General features: G+C 44.9%; 1 protein-coding gene across 2 annotated transcripts in view; it reads right to left on the reverse strand.

Moving 5' to 3' along the window:
• Positions 1 to 2,766: 2,766 nt before the first annotated feature.
• Positions 2,767 to 25,117, reverse strand: part of CD4 (CD4 molecule) — a 28,172-nt gene continuing 5,821 nt past the window's right edge. For both annotated transcript variants that reach the window (XM_061204981.1, XM_061204982.1), the window contains 7 exons: positions 7,330 to 7,488; positions 6,639 to 6,872; positions 5,262 to 5,600; positions 4,308 to 4,508; positions 3,605 to 3,726; positions 3,220 to 3,287; positions 2,767 to 2,918 (listed from right to left, as the gene is read on the reverse strand). In XM_061204981.1, the coding sequence (XP_061060964.1) occupies positions 2,888 to 2,918; positions 3,220 to 3,287; positions 3,605 to 3,726; positions 4,308 to 4,508; positions 5,262 to 5,600; positions 6,639 to 6,872; positions 7,330 to 7,488 (1,154 nt within the window). In that variant the 3' untranslated portion in view covers positions 2,767 to 2,887. The remainder of the gene's footprint in view (positions 2,919 to 3,219; positions 3,288 to 3,604; positions 3,727 to 4,307; positions 4,509 to 5,261; positions 5,601 to 6,638; positions 6,873 to 7,329; positions 7,489 to 25,117) is intronic.

A 25,117-nucleotide genomic window follows, 5' to 3' on the forward strand; every position in this document is an offset into this window, starting at 1 on the left:
CACCCCCCACCTCCCCTCCAGCCTTGGACCCCTTCCCATCCACACCCACCCAGGCCCAGAGGGTGGGCTCAGGAAGATAAAGCTGGGGACTTGGGGAGGGAGGGAGGCAGGAAGGATGTGAAGGACAGAGAGAGGAGGCGAAGGACGGAGAGAGATCAGAGGCAGGTGGGAGGGGGTCCGGGGGACTCCAGGGCAGAAAGGGGTCCCTCGCCCTGCCCTTCGGGGTGAAGGGGTAAGGTCAGGCGGCTCCTCCCTCCTGCCTGCCACCCACCGCGGTCTCCAGGACAGAAACAGCAGGTGGCTGGGGAGGAGGGGCCGGCCCGAGGGGAGAGGAGGCGGCGGGGGGGGGGGGGGGGGGGGGGAGAGGGGAGGGGACCACGGGGGACAGGGCCAGGGTCGCCTTACCTCGGGCTGCGCCCAGCACTGCCATGGAGACAGCACTCCCGACGCGGCTCTACCCGGCTCCCGCCGCCTGCCGGCTCCAGCTCGCCGCCCTCCTCCCTCCTCCCTCCTCCCTCTGGGCCTCCCTCCTCCCGCCCGTCCCAGCCTCTCCGTTCGGCCCCCTACGTCCCTCCGAGCCCCTCTCTCCCGGTGTCCTGCCGCCGCAGCCCCGGGTCGGGACGGAGGCGAGCCTTGAGGGGCGGGGGCGAGCGCGGGGCGGGGGACCGGACGGTGGGGACTTGGAGGGGGAGGGGCAAACAGGGCGCCAGGAGGGAGGGGGCGAGGAGGACGGCGGGGAACCGGCTTCATTGGAGAACTGGATCGTGTCCTGCCCCCACCCCACCCGGTTTTCAACACGAACTCAAGCTCGATGAGGCAGCTGGTGTTGCTCGGGGAGTTGGACACGTGTGTCACCGAGTGTCACTGTGTGTATCTGTAAGGGCTGTGCGGCGGGGGGGGGGGGGGGGGGGGGGACCTCACGCGGGCATGTGCTGGAGGCTGCCGAGTGAGGGGCGCTGGTGAGGACGCTGGGGCTGCTTGCGGGATGCGGGGTACACAGGCTGAAAGAAAGCACCCCACCAATACACACCGCTTCCCCCTCCTGGAGCACAAATTCACACTTGTGTGGGCGACACACACAATTCTCCCGCACACATCACAGTTTTTCACGAGCAGGGCACACACAGCCCCTGCAGTCTCTCCCCTTCAGTGTATCACACACCCGCACACTCAGGGCCCTCTGGGGTGGGGAGGTGGGTAATCGGCCTCCAGAGGATTTTTCCCTCCCCAGGGAAACTTTGTCTCCTTCCTGGGGCAAGCCTGGCAACCTCTCCTCTGGGTCTGACCCCACAGATCAGAAGACTCCAGGTCCCCAGAAAAGAGCCATGTCTCTCTCTCTCTCTCTCTCACGCACACACACACACACACACACACACACACACACACAAATGAAGAAGAGCATCTTCCTTAAAGTCAGTCTCTTGGATTTTTCTGTCAGCTCAGGGAGGCAGGGGTGGGGAGTGGGCAGGAATACAAAGCAAGCCATGGGGAGCCCTGGAGACAGCCGGGTGTCCTTCCTGGAAGAGGCAAGCTGGAAGGAAAGGAAAAGGGGAAAAGGGTAGGGACTGCGGGAGGTGGTGAGAAAGGGAAGGGAGGAGAGAGAGGCAGAGGAGGCTGGGGATCCTGAGAGAAATGGATCAAGAAGAGGAGGAAGAAGAAAACATGTAAACCCAATTTTCTTGTCTCCTGAATCATTTGGGGGAGGGATGAAGGGGGGTATGGGGCAGGAAGACTGAGGCCCAGGGGGTATCTCTGAGGCCCAGAGGTACCCTCAGAGGGTTCACTCTCTGGCCAGCTCCCCACCCTGTCCCCCTGGCAAAGCTCACCTTCTAGAAGGTTCTGATAGGGTGAGTGGCGGGTCACTGGACACTCTCCCACAGGGCCTGTGCTCGCAGCCTGTGCCCTGATTAGGAGAACTGCAGGTTTTGTCCTCTGGTAACAGGATTCTGCTGCCAGCAGGTGATGAAGGAGGGATCCTAGGCAGGGAGGCCCTGAACTCTCTGAGGCAACCTCCCTGCGGTGAAGGGAATCCAAGGTACATACCGGGCATCTATGACCAGCCAACTGCAGAGATCTGTGTGGTATTTGTCCCTGTGTTCAAGAGATAGCAGTGGACCTAGAGGTCAAGAGACCTGGGCTAGTCCACGTACTAGCCATGTGAACCTAGGCAATCATCTGACCTCTCTGCATTCCATTTCTGGTCTATAAACTGGAGATGATAATCTTGGTCCTGTCACTACCAGTCTTGTAGGATTTTCATGAGGTTCAAATAGACAAAGGATGTGAAACTGATTTGTAGACAGCGCCACGCTGCTTGGGTGGTAAGGAACTGTATCTGCGCACGAGTGTGCCCAGGGTGCTGGTCTGTGCTCAGGTCAGGATGTAAGTCTGTGGTTCTGCTAACACAGGGTGAGACGCAGGCAGAATGAAGCAGCACAGGCTGGCAGTCAGGAGCCTTTGGATCTGGATCCGTCCTTGACTAGCTGTGTGATCTTGGGCTAGTCCCTGCCTTCTCTGGTCCCAGGGTCCTCTCCCGTACAGTGACAGCCCTGTGCTTCGTGCTTCAGACACCCAGCCTCACCCTCCAGGCCAGGCAGGGCTGGTCCCACGTGCTCCCCTGAGATCCAAGTGAGCAGTGAGGGAGAGGGTCGAGAAGAAATCATCAGAGAAGGGCTAGGGTCTGAGTGAAAAGGAAATGGGGAAGAGGGGGCGTGAGTGAGCCTCTGGAAGAGCGGACCCAAGGCCCACTGGACGGGGAGGGCAGGAGGCAGACAGAGGCGCTATGCCGGCTACATTCATCTGGTCCGCAGGCCCAGGAGACCAACAGGAGATGCAGGGGGAGCCAGCTGGGGAGGCTGCAGGTGGGAAGCTCCTCCTGGCTGGGGCCTCAGGTGAGATTACACGTCTTCTGGAGCCGGCTGGAGGGACGAAGAATACGAGGAGCACGTCTGTTCCTCCCCAACCCCTTGCTTTCCAGGCCCTCCATGGCTCCCAGACCCTGCTTTTCTCTTCCAGCTCAGTGATGGCCTCCGGACACATCGCAGGCCCCCTGCCCCTCACCTCGCCGTCCTCCACCTCCCGCCAGCTACCTACCTCCTGGGCCATCCCTGCCCGCTTCTCTCCTCTCCACCACCTCCCTCTAGCCCCCATCTCCTCCTCTCTTCCTCCCCTCCCTTCCCTCTCTTCCTCCCCTCCCTTCCCTCTCGGCCCCCTAGTTACTGCGAGCACTGGCACGTCTTCTTCTCACTGAGGAGTCTCTTGATCTGAGACATCCGCTCTGCCTGGCGCTGTCCAGGGAGAAAGAGAGGAGTCGTGAGGGTCCCAGGCCTCTGAAAGGGAGCTGCCCCTTGGAGGGGGGCGTGGGAGGGGAGAGGCAGTGACTGTGGCTGAGGCCATCTGTCCCAGAATTAACTCTGCGCCTTCCTGTCTCTCCCTCCGCGTGGGATCTGGGACGGGGCCCAGCTGGCAGTGAGGGAGCCGAGTGGTAGGTAGAGGGAGCCAGAGCAGAAGCAGGTCACGGATACAGGACATCCTTGCTGCCTACAGGCCTCAGGTGCTCGAGTGCCCTGCGGGGGAACGAGGGGGTCTGGGGAGGCTCACTCACCCTGCGGTGCCAGCATTTAACAGAGAAGATGCAAAATCCAATGAGAAGCAGAAGGCCGGTGATCCCCCCCAGCACCACAGCCAGAAGCTTCGGCCAGGCGTGGGTGAGCACCGGGGGCAAAACTGCAAGAGAGAGAGCTGTGCTCAGCTCCCTGCCCGCTGCAGTCAGGCACAGGGCACGCAGCGGCTGGTGGGGGGGGTGTGGGCCCGAGGAGGGAGGGCCTCGTTGCCCTGCCACACTTGGGTCTGGTCCTTGGGCTGGGAGAGCGGGGCAGGGTGCACGGGGCCCCCAGGGGCCCCCAGGGCCGGAAGGGAAAGGCTGCGGAAGGGGTTTTAAGGTTTAGACACTGCACTGTACCCTGGGGAGCTAGAAGCGGCGGTCCACGCCATGTGCCGTGCGCATGAATGTGTGTATGTGTGTGTGTGTCTGTCTGGGTTTGAAGAGGAGCCAAGGAGGGGGCTCTTGGTCAGGTGGGCCCCATTCCTGGGCTGTAGACCTTAGGGAGATGGGAGCTTGCAGGACTACAAGAGCCCAGGACCACCCCCACCTCACCTCATCACCCCTGTGTCCAGGCACCATACCTATAACCCACCCATCTCAGAGCAGCTGGGAGGCTGGGTGGTCTCCACCAGCCTTGGGAGGGTCCCGCAGTGGAGGAGGGAGGGGCTCAGGGTTAGGCCACGGAATCTGGACTCTCACTCACTCTTGACCTTGGATTCCAGCAGGACTTTGCCCTTGTCGCTCAGTAGACACTGCCACGTCCCTGCTTCAGGGCCCAGCACCGTCACCAGCTTCTGCTGATTTGAGACCCTCACACTCTGGTTCTCCATCTTCAAGCTCAGTGTCAGCCTGGGGGAGGTGGGTCCCAGCACCTCACAGGTCAAACTCTTTTGGGACTTAGTCACTGCAGAGGGACAAGAGCCTGAGACTGGGAGCCTGGACCTCTGGGTTCCCAGCACCTCCATGCTCTAAGGGGATTCGTAGGACAATGAAAATGATACTTTACATTGGCATCCCTCTTTTAGCCTCTCAGAGCACATTTTCATGCAGTTATAATGGAGGAAACAGAGCTTTTGAGGTCCAACAGTCTTAGATTTGAACCCCAGCCCCACTGCTTACTATCTGTGAGTCCCTGAACAAGTTACTTACCCACCTGAGCCCCAGACAAAAATTAAATGGAGAAATACATGTAGAGCGCTTGAATGGGGCCTGGCATGTACAAAGCATCAAATATTAGCCATTATTATTTGTGAAGTTGTTATGATGATTAAGGAGATAAGGATGGGGAGAACTCAATGTGGCACCTGACATTGTCACCATCACTGTCATACTGTTATCCTCCTTAGGAGAAAGCCAACCCACAGAGGGGAGGGGCTTAGTTGGGGTCACAGAGGGTCAGGCAGAGGCAGAACTAGAGCCTGGTTCTCAGGGAGGCCCCTTGGGAATCCTAGTGGAGGCCGGCTCTTGGATGTCAGGGAAGGACAGAGGATTGCAACCTCGGTTCAAAACCAGCCCCCAAACCAGAGGGCCCTTGACTGGCTCCATCAGGCAGCCAGGGCCTAGGCATCCCTTTGGGGGCCTGTCCTGCCTTGGAGGGTCCCAGGGCCAGGTCCCTCCACTCCCGCCCCGCCCTCGCCTTCTCAGCCTAGCCCCTCACCTCTCATGACAATGAGGTTCACTTCCTGATACAACTTCCCCTTGGTGAGATCCAGGGTCAGGTTTCCAGAACCTGCGTACTGCGGCAAAGCCCGGGGCAGAGTGAGGTGGAGCGGGAGTTCATTGCTCATGTGCAGCTTGAGGTCCTTGCGAGCCTTTTCCACATTCACCTTCCTGTTCTTCAAGGTGAAGGTGATCCAGGACTGGGGGGAGGAATTCCCCTTTGCCTGCAGCCAACACAGCTCCCCGCTCAGATTTTCATCTTTGAATGTGAGTGGGAAGGAAAAGTTCACCTGCTCCCCCTCCTTTGCATAGACTGTGCTGGAGACCTCCTGGAAGGCTGGAGGGGGACGGGAGAGAACCCGGGTCCATACGCAGGCACGCGGCGGGTAGGCACGTGGTGGGGGGAGACGGGAGGAGACCAGGTGAGTCCAAACACCTAGGCTGCCATTCAGGCGCTTAAATTCTCATCTACCTCTCCTCTCCTCTCTCAGCTCTGCACCCCAGGGAGGTCCCACGGCAGCACCCCCTCTCCCTAGAAGCCCTCCTAGAACAGCCCAGCCACAAGGGGCCTCTCCCTCCTCAGGATCCTGGAGCACAGAGGCCATTTGGCCTGTACCACTTGGGTACATAAGTTATCACCCTTCACAAGATAAGAGCAGATACTGGCTGACTACGTGCCAGGCGCTGTTGTAAGTGCATTCCGTACATTAGTTCTCCCCATAACACGACAAGGTAGGCTAAACCATCCCTGTTTTACAGATGCGGAAACCAAGGCACAGAGAGGTTCAGTAACTTGCCCAAGGCCACACGGTTAAGCCAGAGCCAGGATTTCAACCAGAGTCCACACACTTCACCACCACACTACCCTACCGTGTGTCCCATAAGCACCTGGAGGACAGGATCTGGGGTAGTGCCTGCCTTCTGGGCTCTTTTTTTCCGTCCTGATGCCTAGCTCAGGAGGCATCAAATTTGCAACGTCAAATTTCATCAGGGCTGGCTTGCTGCTGTGAGTGTCCCTGAATTAGTGGCTTTGCCAACTTGGTGGGAGGGGGGAGCTGAGGCAATGGAGAACATAGACGCCCTTGACAGCCCTCCTTTGGGGCCTCCTCCTGGGTCTCTGGGGTCCCTCACATCCTCACATCCCCTGTCCCTTCCTTCCCCCATGTCCACTACCCTGAGGCGTGGCTGTAAATCAGCATCTTGAGGAAGAGAGGGCCCAGTATGTCCCCCAGGGCAGACTTCTGCTGCAGGGGGCCCTGGCGCTGGCCTCCTTCCACCCGCACCCCACACCAGACCCAGAAGTAGAGCGGCAGCGAGAGCAGAGGGGGCGTCTGTCAGGCAGGGGGGGCCTGCGGGGGAGGGGAGCGCCTCTTACCCAGCACCAGGATGTGTTTGCTGAACACCAGCGTCTGCTGGTCCTGGGAGACGGTACATGTCCAGGTGCCACTGTCCTGCAACCCCACCTGGGGCAGTGACAGACTCTTGGCCTCATTCATCCTTTTATTCCCTGGACCTTTCCATTGCACTGAAGGGTTACTACCAGAGGGGCCTTTCAAGGTCATGGTCAGGCTCTGTCCCAGCAGCAAGTGGGTGTCCGAGCTGGCAGTCACTGTGGGGGGAGCAGGCCAGTTGTGTCACACACACGCACCATCTCCAAGGAGAAGGGAAGAAGCCAGGAGACCAAGGGTGTCTCTCCGTTACCCCCATCCCAACATCTCCCTTCTGCCCATCCCCAGCCCAAGGCAGCGTTTCCCTCTCCCCTCCCCCTCTCCTTGCCTCTCTCAATCCTCCCTCCTTGTCTCTCTCAGCCCTCCCTCCTTGTCTCTCTCGGTCCTCCCTCTGTCTCCTGCCTTTCCATCCCCCTCACCCCCACCCCTAGGTCTCTTCGACTCCCTCTGCCTGACCCAAGGCCTGAGGAGGGGTTGAGGAGACGCGGCGGCCTGTCTGATCAGTCTCTGGACTGTTGAAATGCCACCAGCTCAGGCCCTGGTTTGGGTACAGGGATGGGAGCCAAGGAGGAAGGGAGATTGGCTGGAGGTGTCCTCATCCCAGGCTGCCCCACTCACATCTGAACACTTGCAATTCCACCTCGATCCTCTTGTCCTCCACTTCGCAGATGTAAGTCCCCGAGTCAGGTACTTCAAGATCCTTGATGACCAGAGGAAAGTATCCTTGGTCCCACAGGTTTCTTTTTGATTCGACTCGAGAGTTCAGGTTGGAGGCACCTGGGAGTAGAACGCCACCGTATTGAGGAGGTTGGGGTACCCTGGAGGCACGGCACCCCCTGGCAAGGGCGGTGCCCACAACTCTGCTGATCTGAGTTGCTCATTTCCAGCAGAATCTGCCTCGGGTCCTAATCCGAGAAGCCCAGACTGGCGAGGAGGTCCCAACACATCCTTTTCCAGGCCAGGACAACATCTCACTAACCCAAAATATAAAATCTTATCCTCATTTAGGAGCACCTACTCCTGTAAAGTGTCCTCCAAACACTTTACATGCATCATCTCAAGTAAGCTTCACAACAGTTCTGAGAAATAGGTACTGTTTTGCTTATCTTGCAAATAAGGAAACTGATGCTCAGAGAAATTAAGTAGTTGCCCAAACTCTTGCTTACACATTATCGGCAGAAACATAAACCAGTACAATTTCTTTGGAAGGTAATTTGTTTTGTTTTGGTTTTCGTTTTTAAAATTTTTATTGGAATATAGTTGATTTAAAATGTCGTGTTAGTTTCTGCAGTACAGCACAGTGAATCAGTTCTACATATACATACATCCACTCTTTTTAAAATTCTTATTCCATATAGGTCATTACAGAGTATTGAGAAGAGTTCCCTGTGCTATACAGTAGGTCCTTATTAGTTATCTATTTTATATATAGTAGTGTGTAATGTTAGTCTTAATCTCCCAATTTATCCCTTCCCCTGGAAGGTAATTTGTAATATCTACCAGAATTACAAATGCACATACAGAACTAAATGTTCACCAAGAAAGGAGAGGTTAAATAAATTAGAGTTCACCCATTCAGTGGAATGCTATAAGAGAAGAATGAGAAGGCTCTTTCTATTCTGAGATGGAACTAAGAAACATCGTTAACTGAATAAAGCAAGATATTAAGCGGGCTACCATTGTTTGAAAAGGAGGGGGAAAGTTATTTAACATCTATCTATCTATCTATCTATCCATCCATCCATCTATCTGTCTCTCTATCTACCCTGCCTTGTATATGAACAAATATTTCTAGAGGTGAACGTAAGGAAATGGTCGCCTTGGTAGTCCCTAGGGAGAGGAAGTGCATCCCCATGAGACAGGTGTGGGAGGGCTTTTCACTTTATGCCCTTTTCTACCTTTTGAATTTTGCCACCAGTAAGTGGTGGAGCCAGGATTAAGATTCAGGCTGTTGGGTACACTGTGCAATACTGTCTCTGGAAAGTTCTGCAGGCACGGACATGTGGCCTCCTCCAGTCTCCTCATCAGAACTAACAACCAGCACCCAGAGGGAGCTCTTCTCTTCAGCTAACCATTTTCTGGGTGCAGCAGCAGCCCCAGAGCTTCATTACAACGAAGGGCTTTAGAAGCTAAATTTGCATAGTGAACACACAGGCTTTTACTTAGAATGCACATTTGGAGGGATGGGGTGAAGGGGGCTGAGATAAAGCTCCCACCCTCAACCCCCTGGCCCTCTCCTCATTTTGGCCTTGGTGCGGGAGACTTACTGTCAAGTCGGCCGTCATTCTCCCTTCTTGCCTCTTCCAGACCTCACAGCCCCTTCCCGCTGCTCAGGTCCACCCTCTCCAGGAGACCTTTCCAGATAAACTGTAGCCCTGGGCTCACACCCACCCCAGATTTTCCTCCAGCTCTGCCCACCTCCCGTTTCATTTGTCCTGCAGGAGTCCCTACCCCACCTGCTCTCTCCCCTGGATCCGTGTGCTGGTTAGCTCCCCAATTTTTCTGAAATCCTACTACATTCCTTTTACAATCTACCAAACTGCTTGAAGGGGTAGCCTCCTCTGGTTCTGCCCTCGTGTCACTTCTTTCGATTCTCTCCTCCGCATCTGAGCACCCTTCCCCTTTCTTCATCTTGGACTCCTATTCTGCTATCTACATTTAGGTGCTACCCCGGACTCTCTCCTGGATCCTTTTCCCCGTTTCTGTACACATTCTCAATTCCACTGCATCCCCTGTCGGCTCTGCAGATGACCCCCAGCCCCAGCCTCTCGCCTACATCCTGGGCCTACATTTCCAGTGGCCCAAGGGATGACTTTATCTGGATGTCCTGCCATCACCCAAAACTCAATTGGTTCCAAATGAAATGTAACACCCTTTCCCTAAAATAACTTTTCCTCCTTGCTTCCCTTTTAAAACGTCTTCCGAGCCTCATCATGACCCCCTTGTCCAGACTATTCCATACCTTGTAAAAGTGATTCTACTTTGTGAAAGGTCAAAGATGATCAGTGCGTCTGGGATCAATTCATGGAGGAGACCAGTACTGAACCAAGCCTTAAAAGAAGTACAGGCGGTGAGCTAGAGGAAAGGGTTGCAGCAAGGACATCTAGGAAGGGGGAAAAGCTCCAGGAAAGCCGTACAGGCAACCACCTCAAAGCAGTGAGGAAAACACCTGGGTGTGAGGTTTCTGGCTGGGGAGCTGCAGGAAGCGATGCTGAGGGGAAGAATGTCAGGCAGAGGCTTAGCCTAATGGACTAGGGAGTGAAACATGCAAAGCATTGCTTTGGGAGCCAGTACTGCTGCAGGGGGAAGAGAATCGAAGTAGGAGAGACTGGTAGCAGAGAGAATTGCCAGGAAGCTTCCACTGTAATCCAGGGGAGGGGTATGTGGCCTTGGCTAATGAGGGTGGCGTTCCCATGAGAACAAAGAAGATGAAACAGAAAAACACTTCCACGGGAAGGAATGGCCATAAGCAGTGACTGATGGGAAATCAGGGACTGAAGTAGGGGGAAAAAAAATTGGCTCTATGGTTCAGAAACTGGGGGAGTCAGGAGAGCGATACTGCCATGGTCAGAGATCAGGAAGCCGGGAAGGGGAGTTGCTCTGAAGGAAATTCAAATCATGGAAACAGAACAAAAACGTCGACACAAAAGAGGTAAGAATGTTTAGAAGGGAGCACATATGTTTCAATCTCACAGGCGATCATAGAAATGCAAATGAAACCAAAAATGATATATTTTTCAACTATCAAATTAGCCAAAAAAAAAAAAAGAGAGAAAGTTTTAAATATTAGTATTCAGTGTCAGCAAGGGTGCTGGTGAGATAGGCACACAGTGACATTATTATCTAGACTTACTGTAAATGGCTAGAACCTTTCTGGAAGTGATCTTGCAGTATATACCAACTATTTTTAAAAGTTCATACCCTTAATTTCATTTCTAGAACTTTATCCTTAAAATGATAATTTTAAAATGCAAGCTGTGGTGACCTAAATGAGAAAGAATTCCAAAAAAGAGGGGATATATGTATACGTATAGCTGATTCACTTTGCTGTACAGTAGAAACTAACACAATATTGTAAAGCAACTATATCCCAATAAAATTTTTTTAAATGCAAGCCAAAATGTAGGTACAAAAACAATAATTACAGTGTTGTTAATAGGGTACAAGATCAGACGAAAGGATAATGGCTGTATACTAGAGCATATAAACTTGATGGACTATTAGGTTGACACCAAAAATGATATTTATAAATAATTTTTAATGAAATGGAAATATTCATAATATACATTTTTAAAGTTGTGTTAAGATCATCTTTACTTTTTCCGTTAGTTATTTGAACTACAAAAATTATACAGACTCAACACTTCTCCCTTGCCCACCCTCTTAATACTACAACTTGGTGTGGATTCCTCCATGATTTTTTCTTTGCTTATGCAGACATATATTCACACACATTGAATTTTTAAATTAAAATGGGAGTATATTATTGATACATACACAGCTTACTTTCTTTTCTTTCTTTTTTTAAAGATTTATTTATTTTATTTTTGGCTGCGTTGGGTCTTCGTTGCTTCACACAGGCTTTCTCTAGTTGCGGCGAGCAGGGGCTACTCTTCGTTGTGGTGCGCGGGCTTGTCATTGCGGTGGCTTCTCTTGTTGCGGAGCACAGGCTCTAGGCGCGCGGGCTTCAGTAGTTGTGGCACGTGAGCTTAGTTGCTTTGCAGCATGTGGGATCTTCCCCGACCAGGACTTGATCCCATGTCCCCTGCATTGGCAGGCGGATTCTTAACCACTGCACCACCAGGGAAGCCCATAGCTTACTTTCCTCTTAACAAAATGTGCTTGACATCCTTCTAAGCGTGTGTATGTGGAGCTTCTTCATTCTGTTTGTTTTGAAACTATGAAAGCTAATCTTTATACTTGATGATTTTTTATTTTTATATTTATATTTTTATTTTTTTGGCTGTGTTGGGTCTCTGTTGCTGCGCGGGCTTTCTCTAGTTGCAGCTAGCGGGGGCTACTCTTCGTTGCGGTGCGCAGGCTTCTCATTGCGGTGGCTTCCCTTGTTGCGGAGCACGGGCTCTAGGTGCGCGGGCTTCAGTAGCTGTGGCTTGCGGGCTCTAGAGCGCAGGTTTAGTAGCTGGGCTTAGTTGCTCCGCGGCATGTGGGATCTTCCCAGACCAGGGATCTAACTCATGTCCCCTGCATTGGCAGGTGGATTCTTAACCACCGCACCACCAGGGAAGTCCCTGATTTTTTAAATTAAACATTTTATTCTGAGAAAACCGTAGATTCCCATGCAATTGTAAGAAATAGTGCAGAGAGATCTGGAGTACCCTTGACCCAGGTCACCCCAAAGGTAACAGCTTGCAAGACTATAGCACGATATCACAGCCAGGATACTGGCATTGATACAAATCAAGATGCAGAACATTTCCAGCAGCATAAAGATGTTACCCTTTTCCCTGTTCTAGCCAAACCCCCTTCCCTCCCAGACCCCTCCCCCTACTCCTGGCAATTACTAATCTGTTCTCCATTTCTATAATTTGTCATTTTAAGAATGTTATATAAATGAAATTATACAGTATGTTACCTTTTGGGATTGGCTTTTTTTTTTTTTTTTTTTTTCCCACACAGCATAATTCTCTGGAAATTCATCTAGGTTGTGGTCTGAATCTATAGTTCATTCTTTTTACTGCTGAAAAATAGTCCATAGCACGGATATAACCATTTACCCATTAAAGGACATCTGGGTTGTTTCTAGTTGTTGGCTATTATTAATAAGGCTGCTGTCAACAATTTTATACAGATTTCCGTGTCATCATAAATCTTTATTTCTCTGGGGTAAATGTCTCCGAGTACAATTGCTGGGTTGTTGCATGTTTAGTTTTTTAAAGAAATTGCCAAACTGTTTTCCAGAGCAGCTGTACCGTTTTATACTCCCACCAACGATGTAAAAGTAAACCAGTGTCTTTGCATCCTCACTAGCACTTGGTGTTGTCACTATTTTTTATTTTGGCCATTCTGATAGGTGTGTGGTGATATCTCACTGTGGTTTTAATTTGCATTTCCCTGATGACTAATGATGCTGAACACATTTTCATGTGCTTATTTGCCATCTCTATGTCTTCTTTGGTGAAATGTCTGTTCATGTCTTTTGCCTATTTTCCAACTGGATTTTTTTTGGGTTTTTTGTATTGAATTTTGAGAGTTGTTTACACATTCTAGATACTAGTCCTTTGTTGGATATGTAGTTTGAATATATTTTCTCACATTTTATAAATTAAGACAATTTTCCTCTTCTTAATAGAGTCTTTTGCAGAGCAAAGTTTTTTATTTTGATCAAGACCAATGTGTCGGGAATTCCCTAGCAGTCCAGTGGTTAGGACTCTGCTCTTCCACTTCAGGGGGCACAGGTTCGATCCCTGGTTGAGGAACTAAGATCCCGCAAGCCGTGTGGGGTGCGGTCAAAAAAAAAAAATCAATGTGTCCATTTTTCCTTTTATGGATCATGATTTTGGTATCAAGTCTAAGAACTCTTTGCTTAGTCTAGATCCTGAAGATTTCTTCCTATGTGTTATAATTTTACATTTTACATTTAAGTTCATAGTCCATTTTTAGTTAATTTTTAAATAAGGTCTGAGACTTAGGTCAAGGGTTTGTTTGTTTGTTTTTAAATATGTACATATATATTTATTTATTTATTTGGCTGCGCCGGGTCTTAGTTTTGGCATGTGGGCTCTTAGTTGTGGCAGGCATGTGGGATCTAGTTCCCTGACCAGAGATAGAAACTGGGCCCCCTGCATTGGGAGTGTGGAGTCTTAACCACTGGACCACCAGGGAAGTCCCCAAGGGTTTGTTATTGTTGAGAGTGATTTTGTTTTTATCTATGGATGTCCAATTACTCCAGCACAATTTATTGAAAAGGCTATCTTTCCTCCACTGAATTGCTTCTGTACCTTTGTAAAAAAGAAAGTCAGTTGGGCATATTTATGAGGATCTACTTCTGGGTTCTCTATTTTGCGCCACTGATCTATGTGTCTATTCCTCTGCAATATGACAGAGTCTTGATTACTCTAGCTATATAATAAGTCTTGAAAGCAGATAGGGACTTCCCTGGTGGTCCAGTGGGTAAGACTCCACACTTCCAATGCAGGGGGCCCGGGTTTGATCCCTGGTCAGGGAACTAGATCCCGCATGCATGCCACAACTAAGACCCAGTGCAGCCAAAATAAATAAATAAATAAATATTTTTAAAAAAAATTTTAAAAAGAAAGCAGATAGACTGATTTCTCCTACTTTATTCTTCTTTTTCAAAATTGTTTTAGCTTTTTGAGCTCCTTTTGCCTTCCATATAAATTTTAGAATAACCTTATCTATATCTTCAAAAAAATCTTGCTGGAATTTTGATAGGAACTGTGTTCAATCTGTATATCAATTTGGGAAGATTTGACATCTTCACTATGTTGAGTCTTCCAATTTATGAACATGGCATGTCTCTCCATTTATTTAGTTCTTCTCTGATTTCTTTCACCAACACTGTGTAGCTTTAAGCATACCAATCCTGTGCATATTTGTTACACTTACCTACGTTTTTTTTTGAGCAGTTGTAAATGGTATTGTATTTTAAATTTCTGTGTACACATGTTCATTGCTAGTACATAGAATTACATTCAATTTTTGTATGTTTATCTTATATTCTGTAGCCTTACTGAACTTACTTATTAGTTCTAAGAGGTTTTTCAAGATAGATTTCTTGAGATTTTCTACAAAGATAATCATGCCATCTTCAAATAGGAATAGTATTATTTCTTCTTCTCTAACCAGTATTCCTTTTATTTCCTTTTCTTGCTTTATTTCACTGGCTAGGGATTGAAGTACTATATTGAATAAGAGTAGTAAGAACAGACATCTTTGCCCTCTTCCTGATCTTAGGGGGAAAGCATTCAGTATTTCACCATTAAGTATAACACTAGTTGTAGGTTTTTTTTCTTTTAGATGCTTTAAAAATTTTCACTCAGTTGAATATACTTTTTATTTCTCTTGAGACTTCTTTGACCCATGGAATATTGAAAAGTTGTTGAGTTTCCAAGTGTTTGGAGATTTTCCTGTTATATTTCTATTTTGATTTCCAGTTTGATTCCATGTGATCAGAGAACACACTGTATGATTTCAATTCTTTTAAATTTGTTAAGGTTTGTTTAATAGCTGAAGGTATGGACCATCTTGGTTTATGTTCTGTGGACATCGAAAAGGATGTGTATTCTGCTCCTGTTCGGTGGAGTGTTCTATAAATGTCAATTAGATCCTGTTGGTTGATGGTGTTGCTGAGTTCTTCTATATTCTTGCTAATATTCTGTGTAGTTGTACTGTCAGTTGTTGGGAGAGAGGTGTTGAAGACTCCAACTATCAATGAGGATTTGTCTATTTCTCCTATCAGTTTGGTTCTATCAGTTTTTCCTTCACATATTTTATAGATCTATTGTTTGCTGCATACACATTTAGGATTACTCATCCCTCAGTATCTGAGGGGTGTTGGTTCCAGGACCCCCGGTGAACACCAAAATCCATGGATACTCAAGTCCCTTATATAAAATGGCATAGTATTTGCATATGAGCTACGCACATCCTCCTGTATACTTTAAATCACCTCTAGATTACTTGTAATACCTAATACAATGTAAATTCTATATAAGTAGTTGTAAATACAATGTAAATGCTATGTAAATAGTTACCAGTGAAAGAGAAGTTCAAGTTTTGCTTTTTGGAAGTTTCTGGAATTTTTTTCAAATATTTTTCGATCTGCAGTTGGTTGAATCCTTGGATGTGGAACCCACAGATATGGAAAGCTGACTGTACCATGTCTTCTTGAGGCATTGACATTTTCATTATTATATAATGTCCTTCTCTGTCTCTGGTAGTTTTCTTTCCTCTGACATCGACTTTATCTGATATTAACATATCCAATCCCACTTTTCTCTGATTAATGCTTACATGGTATATCTTTTTCTCCATCCTTTTACTTACAACATGCCTGTATCATTATATTTGAAGTGAGTTTCTTGTAGACAGCATATTGTTGGATTATGCTTTTTAATCCACTCTATCAATCTCTGTTTTTTAATTGGTATATCTAGACGGTTTACATTTAATGTAATTATTAATACGTTAGGGCTTAAGTCTGCCATTTTGTTTTTGTTTTCTGCTTGTTCTGCTTTCTTTTCTTTGTCTTGTCTTCCTGTAGGTTACTTGAATATCTTTTTGTAATACACTTTTTTAGAACAGTTTTAGATTTACAGAAAAATTGTGAAAATGGTACAGTTTCCATACACCCCATGTTGAATTTCCGCAATTATTAACATCTTACATTAGTAACATTTCCTTTAATTAATGAACCTATATTGATACATTATTAGTAACTAAAGTCAATACTTTATTCAGATTTCCTTAGTTTTTATCTAATGTCCCTCTTCCACTCCAAGCTCCCATCTACAATACCATATTACGCTTATTTTCATGTCTCCTCAGGTGCCTCATGCTTGCAACAGTTTCTCAGACTTTCCATGTTTTTGATGACCTCGATATTTTTGAAGATTACTGGTCAGGTATTTTGTAAAATGTCCCTCTATTGGGATTTTTCTGATGTTTTTCTCTTGATTAGTCTGGGTTTATGGGTTTTGGGAGGAAGATCACAGAGGTAAAGTGTCATTTTCATTACACGTCAAGGGTACATACTATCAACATTACTTAAAGCTGTTAATCACCTGGCTGAGGTAGTGTTTTTCAGGTTCTTCAGTGAGAAGTTATTCTTGCCCCCCTTTCCATACTGTACTCTTTAGAAGTCAATAACTATTAACAGCCCACATTTAAAGAGTAAGGAGTTGTTCTCTACCTTCTTGAGGGCAGATTATAGACAGAAATTGTTTGAAATTTTTCTACATGTGAGATTTGTCTCTTTCCTCTCATTTATTTACTTAATCAGTTATTTATACCAGTGTGGACTCATAGATGTTTATTTTATACTTTGGGACATAAACATTTTTAAGAGTGTTTTAGAATACATTTTAATTTATCTATAGCAATTTTGAGTGTATCTGTTTGTATTTTTTATTGATTGTTCCAGGTATTACATTATATGCATATATAACCTATCACAGCTTACTTGTACTATCATCTTACCTTACCTTCCTTTCATCCCTTTAACCTCCCTATTTATAATTGTTTTAAAGATTTCCTCTACATACATTCAGAACTACACAAATAGTGTTATAATTTTTGCTTCAACTATCAAACATAATTTAGAAAACTCAGGAGGTAAAGGAAAGCCTAATGTATTTATCCATATATTTGTTTACTTTGTTCTTTCTTCCTTCCTGATATTCTGATTCCTTCTTTTATCATCTTTTTTTCAGTTTAAAGAACTTCCTTGAACCATTCTTTTAGGGTAGGTCTGCTGGCAACAAACTTTGGGGACAGATGGTTACTGGACTTATCATGATGATCATTTCGTAATGTATGCAAATGTCAAATCACTATAGAGTACACCTGAAACTAACAATAATGTACATCAACTATATTTCAATTTTAAAAGTTTTTTAATACCCTATAGGTAAGTTGTCATTTTTCTCCAGTTGTTTTGATTTTTTTCTTTGTCTTTAGTTTTTAGAAGTTTAATTATGATGTCTTTTTTTAAAATTTATTTTATTATTTTATTTTATTTTTGGCTGCATTGGGTCTTTGTTGCTGTGTGCGGGCTATCTCTAGTTGTGGTGACCGGGGCTACTCTTCGTTGCAGTGCGCGGGCTTCTCATTGCGGTGACTTCTCTTTGTTGCGGAGCATGGGGTCTAGGCACGCAGGCTTCAGTAGTTGTGGCACGTGGGCTCAGTAGTTGTGGCTCACGGGCTCCAGAGCACAGGCTCAGTAGTTGTGGCATACAGGCTTAGTTGCTCCGCGGCATGTGGGATCTTCCTGGACCAGGGCTCGAACCTGTGTCCCCTGCACTGGCAGGAGGATTCTTAACCACTGCGCCACCCGGGAAGCCCTATGATGTGTCTTGATGTGGATTTCTTTAGGTTTATCCTGCTTAGGCTTTGATCAACTTCTTGAATCTATAGGTTAATATCTCTTGCCAAATTTGCAAATTTTTCAGCCATTATTTTTTCCAGTACTTTTTCAGTCCAATTTTCTTTCCCTTCTCCTTCACTCATTGACAAAAATATTACATCTTTTGTTATAGTCCCACAGGTCCTTATGGCTTTGTTCATTTTTTCCAGTCTATTTTCTCTCTGTTGTTCAGATTGTGTAATTTCTATTGTTCTATCTTGCAGTTCACTGATTCTTTCCTCTGTCCCCCCCACCCCAATTTGCTGTTGGGCTCATTCATTGATCCCTTGTATTTTGGTTATATTTTTCCATTCTAAAATTTCCATTTGGTTCTTTTTATGTTACCCTTTTTTAATTTTTTTTTTGGCCAGGCTGTGCAGCTTGTGGAATTTCAGTTCCCCAACTAGGGATCAAACCTGGGCCCCAGCAGTGAAAGCACCAAGTCCTAACCACTGGACCACCAGGAAATTTCCAACATCCTCTGTTTCTTTGCTGAGGCTTTCTGGTTTTCATTTGTTTCAGGCATGTTTGTAATTGTTTGCTGAAGGACTTTTTATCATGGCTGCTTTAAAATATTTGTTAGATAATTCTAACCTCTCTTTCATCTCAGTGTGGGCATCTGTTGGTTCTTTTTTTCATCCAGTTTGAGATGTTTCTGGTTCTTAGTATCAAGAGTGATTTTCACTTGGAACCTGGACATTTGAGTGTTATGAGATTCTGGATCTTATTTAAACCTTCTATTTTAACTGGCTTTCTTTTATACCGTTCTTATTACTGCCAGGTAGAGGAAGAAATCTAGGTTCTCCTCTCACCCTCCACTGTGCTAGAGGGGGATGCTCCTCATAACTGGTCAGGGATGGAGGCTCCAGTTCCCCACGTGGGGAAGTTCCAGTTCCCCATGTGGTCTCCATAGATCCTGGTTACTGCAGGGTGGTGGTAAAGGTCTTGACTCTCCACTAGACCTCTTCTGACACCACCCCAGCAGGGTGGGGTGCCTCCTGACTGCTGGGTGGGGTGGAAATCCAGGATCTTCCTGTGATCTCCACTGACTTTACAGGGGGTGGAGGAGCCTTCTCACTGGCTGGTGGGGATGCACAGCCCCATTCTCTACTTTGCATTCTCTGATCCCATCTCAGTGGAGGTGTTGGGTGCCTTATACAGCCTGGGTGGGGGTGTGTGGAAATTTAGGCTCCCATTCAGCCTTTGTTGGCATGGGAGGGTGTGGGGTCACAGTTTTCCTCTGGTGTTTGGCTGAAGTAGAGCAGTCGTTATACTGAAATTTTTTGTCTTGCTGGGTTGCTCCTTTCCTGGTCCTTTGACTAAAGAGAGCAGGCTTCTGTGAGGCTTATTTTTGTCTGTGCCCATCAGAGCTTCCAGGTTGCCGGCTTCTTCAGCTCCAAGACTGGGGTATTCAAGGCAAAAAGAAAACTCACCAACCTGTTGTTCTTCAGGCCCTGAGATCCCTACCAGTCTGCTCTCTTCTCAACACCTTTCAGAATCTTCTTATGTTAGTTCTATATGCAATGTCTAGGCTTTCATTTGTATTTCGTGAGAGGAAGAGTGAAAAGTATGTTACTATGGACTGAATTGTGTTCCCCCAAAATTCATATGTAGAAGCCCTAACACTCAATGTGATGATATTTGGAGATAGGGAGGTAATTAGATTTATATGAGGCCATGAGGGTGGGGCCTTCCTGGAGGGATTAGTGCCCTCATAAGAAGAGACCCCAGAGAGCCCTCTCTCTCTCTCTGCCATGTGAGGACGCAGCAAGTAGGTGGCCGTCTGCAAGCCAGGAAGAGAACTCTCTTAAGAACCCGACCATGGGGCTTCCCTTGTGGCGCAGTGGTTAAAAATCTGCCTGCCAATGCAGGGGACACGGGTTTGAGCCCTAGTCTGGGAAGATCCTACATGCAGCAGAGCAACTAAGCCCGTGTGGCACAACTACTAAGCCTGCACTCTAGAGCCCATGCTCCACAACAAGAGAAGCCACTGCAATGAGAAGCCTGCACACCACAATGAAGAATAGCTCCCACTCGCTGCAACTAGAGAAAGCCTGCACACAGCAGCAAAGACCCAATGCAGCCAAAAATAATAAATAAAAAGAACCCAACTATGCTGGCACCCTGATCTCAGGACATCCAGCCTCCAGAACTGTGAGAATATGTGTTTCTCTTGTTTGAGTCACCCAGACCATGGTACTTTGTTATGGCAGCCCAAGCAGACTAATATGTATGTCTACTCAATTTTCCGGAAAGCCCTTGTTTTTTATTATCTCCATAGTTTCCCACAGTTGTACCATAGTTCAACCCTTTCATCATTGATGGGTTTTCAGTTTGAATTCTGTGCTTTCATATTATAAGTAATGCTTATAACAACATCCTTGCACAGGTTTCATGAAATATTTCTGATTTTATTTCTGTCAAATAGATTTTCCAGGGAATTCCCTGGCAGTCCAGTGGATAGGACTCCGCGCTTTCACTGCCAAGGGCGGGGATTCAAACCCTGGTTGGGGAACTAAGATCCCGCAAGCCACGTGGCACGGCCAAATAAATAAATTAAATTAAACTATTTAAAAAAATAGATTTTCCAGAATAGCTATTACTAGGTAAAAAGATTTTAGAACTTTGTATTTAGTAAACATTGACAGATTACTTTAAAAAATTAGCCTAATAATTGATTGTCCCATCATGATATAATGTTCTGAGGGAGTAGAATAAAAAGTATGTATAGTATGATATCATCTATGTAAATAATATATATTTTCCACACTAAACAAAGATCGGAAGGAAGTAAATGAAAATGTTAACAGCAGATATCTCTGAGTGGTGGAATTATGTGTGCATTTGATTTTCTTCCTTATTCTTTTCTGCATTTGCCAAATATTCTATAATGAGCATGTAATACTTTAAAAATCTGGAGAAAAAAACAGTTAACATCAATAAAATTTACATAAAGGAAGTAACATATTGAAAAGTGCACATTGATATACAGTCGCATCTTACTATAGCAGATGCCATTTCAGCAAAATTTGTATAATAAAAAGATATCTAAAGAGCAAGCTGACCTGGCCCACTGATTTCACTTCTAGGAATTCATCCTACAGATACATTTGTACATATGTCCAAAGATACCAGGTTTGACTCACTGAAGAATTCTTTTTTGTGAGAGCAATAAAATGAAAATAGCCTAAGTGTCGAACAATATGGGATTAGTCAAATAAATCATGGTATAATTATACAAAAGAACTATTCAGTCACAGAGAAGAAATGAGGTAGAAATATATATAGAGGGACAGATATATGCAGATATAGATAGATGCACACACATATTGAATACAGAACAATCTTCAAAATACCTGCATAATTTTAAGAAAAAAAAAAACCCCAAGGTTAGAACCAGGTGCATTGTTATGGTGTGCTCATTGCCTGAATGTCTCTTTTGTTCTTTACTATATTATATCCCCAGCACCTAGAACATTATCTAATTACTTAATTAACATGTAGCCTCTCTCTCTCTCTCTCTCTCTTTCTCTCTCTCTCTCCATATATATATATATATATACACATATATATATACATATACATATAATATACACCCATATATGATAAATTGATTTTATGTAAGAAGAGAGGGGAACCTATATATATATGCTTCTACATGCATAGTTCCTGTCTTGATGGAAATACAGAAACTGATTAAAACGGTTGCTTCCGGGGAAGGGAACCAAGAAACTGAGGATCAGGAGTAGGAGGGGGATTTATTGTCACTGTGTAACATTAGCACGGTTTAAAATTTTTACCATGCTAAAACATTTTTAAGCAACTATACTCCAATAAAAATAAAAAAATAAGAAAAATAAAATTTTTACCATGTACTGTATTACTTTTTCAAATTATTTTAACTTTTAAATTAATAAAAATAAAGCCCCAGCTGAAAGTCTACTTATTTCAAGCAATTCAGCAGAATACAATTCTAGGACCAAAAAAAAAAAAAAAAAAAAAGGCTCACAGAGATTGTGGGAGGGAGTTATTGTCCTGAGCTCTGCCCAGGGACATAAATTATGTAATGGGCACCAGGAGCCCACCATCCAGGGGAAGACAGAGGTTAGTTGATCATAGGGGTGTCTTGAAGCAGCTGTTTGAGAGGAGAGGACATAGACAGGTAAAGGGCAGTCAGCTGCTTGGTGTGCAGGTTTCTGCTTTGTGTCTTTATCAGAAAGAGATCAGGAATTGGGGGTTTTGTTAATTTTAGGAAGTGGCTTTGATTCAGTAAAGATCCAGCCCAATACCCCCTTTTTTCTTCACGTCCAGATTTGAAGGGTGAACATGGGTGTCTGAATCATGACTGTAGGAGCCCTGCAAGAACTTTCTTGCCAGAGAAGGAGGAGATTTTTTCCCACTGGACAGAGGCAGGAAGGCGAGACATGCATTTTCAACAAAGATGGTTTCCTATGCACCATAGCCAGTTCATCCTCGACTGCCCTGAGGATGACTCCCCAGGAGAGCCCAGGTTGAAAGTTGAAAGACCAAAGCCACAGCCAAGATCTAGCCACAGCTCTGCCTAAAACTGGGCACAAAAGCTCGGGGCAGAAACAGAAACTTCCTCTCCCTGGGCCTCAGTTTCCTCACTAGTAACATCAGAGTCTTGGACTAGAGCTGTATTTCCCAAGCTTCAATTATTCATGCACCTCATACATGACTTTGGCCAAATCTACCTGTCCTATTTATGTAACATCTTTAATTAATTTATTTTAAAAGGAAACTTAAGCACTGTAGTAAGCAGAAAGCCAATATCACTTGATATAAACAGAAGCAACTGTTAAAAAAAACCCCAAAACCTAAAAATAATGTTATTATAATTATCACTTAAAACTAAACTTGAGCCACTGATTAACCTTAATAGCACAAAAGGAGTGATAGATATTACATGCTCCTGATGTGATGAAATTGGTAGTATAAAACACCATCTATAAAATGGTCTTGTCAAAAGATTGAATGTGTGCATCCTAATATCCATAGCAGCACTGTTTACAATAGCCAAGACATGGATGCAACCTAAATGTCCATCTACAAATAAATGGATAAAGAAGACATACATATAGATAGATATAGATATAGATAATGGAATATTACTCAACCATAAAAATGAATGAAATAATGCCATTTGCAGCAACATGGATGGACTTAGAGATTGTCATACTAAGTAAGTCAGAAAGAGTAAGACAAATATCATATGATATCACTTATATGTGGAATCTAAAATATGATACAAAATTTACAAAACAGAACTTATTTACAAAACAGAAACAGACTCACAGACAAAGAAAACAAATTTATGGTTACCAAAGGGGGAGGGATAAATATATAGATATAAATGTATCACTTTGCTGTACACCAGAAACTAACACAACACTGTAAATCAACTATACTTCAATTAAAAAAAGATGGGGCTCTAATGTTTTGTAATGTGGAATACAGTTATTAAATAGTAATAAGTCACTGAAAAAAAAATGAACTTGATCAAAGCGCTAGATCTAATCACCAATCTATAGGAGATTCAAGGGACAGAGGAACATGTTAAGTGATACCACCATGTAAAACTTAGCAGGACAATTGCCTGGTTTCTTCAACAATCAGTTGCAAGAGGGGAAAAAAAGGAGAGTAAATGTATAAATTTAAAGAGATTTAAGGGACATATCAAGCAAATACCATGCATAAATTTTTATTTGAATTCTGATTCAAATAGACCAAATGTAAAAATACTACTATGAGGCAACTGGGAAAATTTGAACACTGATTGGATATTTATTGTCATTAAGGAATTACTTTTAATTTTTAAGCATTGATAATGATACTGTAGATGTGTTTTTTTAAATTGAAGTATAGTTGATATGCAGTGTTTCAGGTGTACAGCAAAGTGATATATATATATATATATATATATATTCTTTTTCAGATTCTTTTCCATTATAGGTTATTACAAGATACTGAATATAGATCCCTGTGCTATACAGTAGGTCCTTACTGTGGATATGTTTTTTAAAAGTCATTACATTTTAAAGATACGTACTGAAGTATTTACAGATTAAGTGACACAAGTCTGGTATTTGCTATACAATAATATGGTGGTGGGGAGTTGGGAATATAGATGAAACAAAATTGGCCACAAATTGATAATTGTTGAAGCTGAGTGGGATACATGGGGTTCATTATATAAATATTTTACTTTTATATATGTATGAAAATTTTTAAAAATGTTAAAAATAAGCAATGAAATGCAAACAATAATAAATTGAATAAACTTATAAAATGAAAAATATGTTTATAAAAATACATTTCATGCTGGTGGCATTTTTTTTTTAACATCTTTATTGGAGTATAATTGCTTTACAATGTTGTGTTAGTTTCTGCTGTATAACAAAGTGAATCAGCTATACGTTTACATACATCCCCATATCCCCTCCCTCTTGCGTCTCCCTCACTCTCTCCCTATCCCACCCCTCTAGGTGGTCGCAAAGCACCGAGCTGATCTCCCTGTGCTATGCGGCTGCTTCCCACTAGCTATCTATTTTACATTTGGTAGTGTATATATGTCAATGCCACTCTCTCACTTCGTCCCAGCTTACCCTTCCCCCTCCCCGTGTCCTCAAGTCTATTCTCTACATCTGCGTCTTTATTCCTGTGCTGCCCCTAGGTTCTTCAGAACCTTTTTTTTTTTCTTCTAGATTCCATATCTATGTGTTAGCATATGGTATTTGTTTTTCTCTTTCTGACTTACTTCACTCTGTATGACAGACTCTATGTCCATCCACTTCACTACAAATAACACAATTTTGTTTCTTTTTATGGCTGAGTAATATTCCACTGTATATATGTGCCACATCTTCTTTATCCATTCATCTGTCGATGGACACTTAGGTTGCTTCCATGTCCTGGCTATTGTAAATAGTGCTGCAATGAATATTGTGGTACATAATTCTTTTTGAATTATGGTTTTCTCAGGGTATATGCCCAGTAGTGGGATTGTTGTGTTGTACGGCAGTTCTTTTTAGTTTTTTAAGGAACCTCCATACTATTCTCCATAGTGACTGTATCAATTTACATTCCCACCAACAGTGCAAGAGGGTTCCCTTTTCTCCACACCCTCTCCAGCATTTGTTGTTTCTAGATTTTTTGATGATGGCCATTCTGACTAGTGTGAGGTGATACCTCATTGTAGTTTTGATTTGCATTTCTCTAATGATTAGTGATGTTGAGCATCCTTTCATGTGTTTGTTGGCAATCTGTATATCTTCTTTGGAG

This window comes from Eubalaena glacialis, chromosome 11 (assembly GCF_028564815.1).
Source record: "Eubalaena glacialis isolate mEubGla1 chromosome 11, mEubGla1.1.hap2.+ XY, whole genome shotgun sequence".
In the NCBI taxonomy this organism is placed as follows: domain Eukaryota; kingdom Metazoa; phylum Chordata; class Mammalia; order Artiodactyla; family Balaenidae; genus Eubalaena; species Eubalaena glacialis.